Here is a 2,500-nt window from a genome sequence, read left to right as displayed (position 1 = left end):
AAAAAAAAAAAAAAAAAAAAAAAAAAGCATACGAACACGGCTTTTGAATTTGATAACCATTCATATTCTAATCCCTTTCTGAGTGGGGATACATTAACGTGGTGAAACGGTTTGTGTACCACCATAACCACCAAAGTTGTATTAGTCAGGGCCACCCATATCAGGTTGGTTGGTGATTAGATTAAAGTCTGCCAACATGACCAATCCGCACTGGCCCGCGCGGTGATGAAATGGACAAACCCCAGACATGAATAAGGCCATGCCTGAGGCCTTTGTTCTGCAATGTACTAGAAACGGTGGTTGTTGTTGTTGTTATTATTGCTATTGTTGTTGCTATTTTAATAGCTTATAAAAATATATTTTCAACTGTTTTTCTTCAAAATAGAGAAAAAAGACATAGGCTCTTACACCACGTTAAGGTATCCTCACTCCGAAAGGGATAATACATATATGTATGTATGTATGTATGTATGTATACATGTATATAAATATATATATATATATATATATATATATATATATATATATATATATATATATATATATAAACATATATATATACATACATATATATACATATATATATATATATATATATATATATATATATATATATATATATATATATATATATATTTACATACACATAAATATACAGTATATATATAAATATAAATATATAAATGTATATAGATATAAAGTATATATATAACTATATATATAATATATAAAAATATATAAATATATATAGAAACATATATATATATGTATATATATATATATATATATATATATATATATATATATATATATATATATATATATTCAAATATATAAATATATACATTTAAATATATGATATATATATATATATATATATATATATATATATATATATGAATATATATACATATATATATATATAAATATATATATATATATATATATATAAATGAATATATATATATATATATATATATATAATATATATATATATATATATATATATATATATATATATATATATAAAGTATATATATTTATATATATATATATATATATATATATATATATATATATATATATATATATGTATATGTATATATATATATATATATATATATATATATATATATATATATATATATATATATATATATATATATATATATATATATATATATATATATATATACTTTCTTACTCCGGTGGTACTTAGGCCACATTTTGACCCATGACTGGTCATGATAGGATTCTCCACTCTTCTCTATCCTGTGCCTGATGGAACCATTCATTAGGGTTTCCCCCAGAGATTCTTACATCCTCCTCCAAGCATCTTCTCCAATCTTTTCTTGTCCATCCTACATGTCTTCTTCCAGCAACCTCAGCCAAGAATATCCTCTTTGGAGCTCTATCCTCATCCATACGAGCCATGTGTCCTGCCCATCGGAGTCTTCATGATCTAATTACATCACATATATTTTGTTGGTTTGTACTATTTCTTTTTTCTCTATTATATCGTCTTCTCCATTCATTTATTTCTTGGTCATAGATGGGCCCCTATTTCTTCTCAGAATCCCATTTTACTTTTTGTTTTGTTTTGTTTTAGTTTTGCCTTCATTTATCTCTAGTCCCACCTGGCAAGCCATTGTTTTGAACTGTGCTGTTAGGTTCTCCACCTCCCTGAGGTTGACCCCTATGATATCTATGTCATCAGCATAGCCTAAGCAGTTGACCCTTAAGTTATTAAAAGTGACCCCTTCTTGCCTGGCAGTTATGCTTCTTGCTACCTTTTCCATAACCAGGTTGAAGAGAAGTGGGGGGGGGGGGAGGATGCATCCTTGTTTTAGGCAGCTTTTCACTTGAAAAGTGGTAGTATACCTTGAGCTGCATCTAACTGAGCATAGGATATTTCTATAACAGGCTTTCGTTACCCTTATGAGTTTTGAAGGTATTCCGAATTCTCTCATTATATTCCACATTGATGTTCGGTGTATGCTGTCATATGCCTGTTTGAAGTCTATGAATAAGTGGGTTTGTTGTTTATCATATTCCCAGTATTTTTCTATGACTTGTCTGAGGGAGAATATTTGGTCAATGGTAGACTGTCCAGCTCAGAAACCACACTGATATTCTCCGATTATACTTTCTGCATAGGTGGTAAGTCTATGGTATATAATTATTGTAAATGTCTTATATGCTGTAGGTAGTAAACAAATACCTCGATAATTTCTGCAGATTAATCCTTCCTCCCTTCTTATGTATCCGGATAAAGATTCCTTCCTCACACTGATCTGGAGTAATTTCTTCATTCCAGATTGTCCCCATCAGATCATGAAGTTTTTCTTGAATCACTTCACCCCCATATTTCCAAAGCTCTGCTGGGATGTTATCATTACCTGGGCTTTTATTATTTTTCAAACTTTTAAATGCCTTATTTGTTTCCACTCTAGTGGGCGGCTCCAATTCTAATTCAGGGCCATAATAGGTCTCCTCATTA

At 29.0% G+C, this 2,500-nt stretch overlaps 1 protein-coding gene across 1 annotated transcript in view; it reads right to left on the bottom strand.

Moving 5' to 3' along the window:
• Positions 1–2,193: 2,193 nt before the first annotated feature.
• Positions 2,194–2,500, bottom strand: part of LOC137659059 (uncharacterized) — a 798-nt gene continuing 491 nt past the window's right edge. The window contains exon 1 of the mRNA XM_068394150.1: positions 2,194–2,500. This exon is cut by the window's right edge and continues 491 nt beyond it. Within this exon, the coding sequence (XP_068250251.1) occupies positions 2,194–2,500 (307 nt within the window).

The sequence above is a fragment of the Palaemon carinicauda genome, chromosome 19, assembly GCF_036898095.1.
Source record: "Palaemon carinicauda isolate YSFRI2023 chromosome 19, ASM3689809v2, whole genome shotgun sequence".
NCBI lineage: Eukaryota > Metazoa > Arthropoda > Malacostraca > Decapoda > Palaemonidae > Palaemon > Palaemon carinicauda.
Note: the sequence above shows the minus strand (reverse complement) of the source record. Positions and strands in the feature narration are given on the sequence as shown.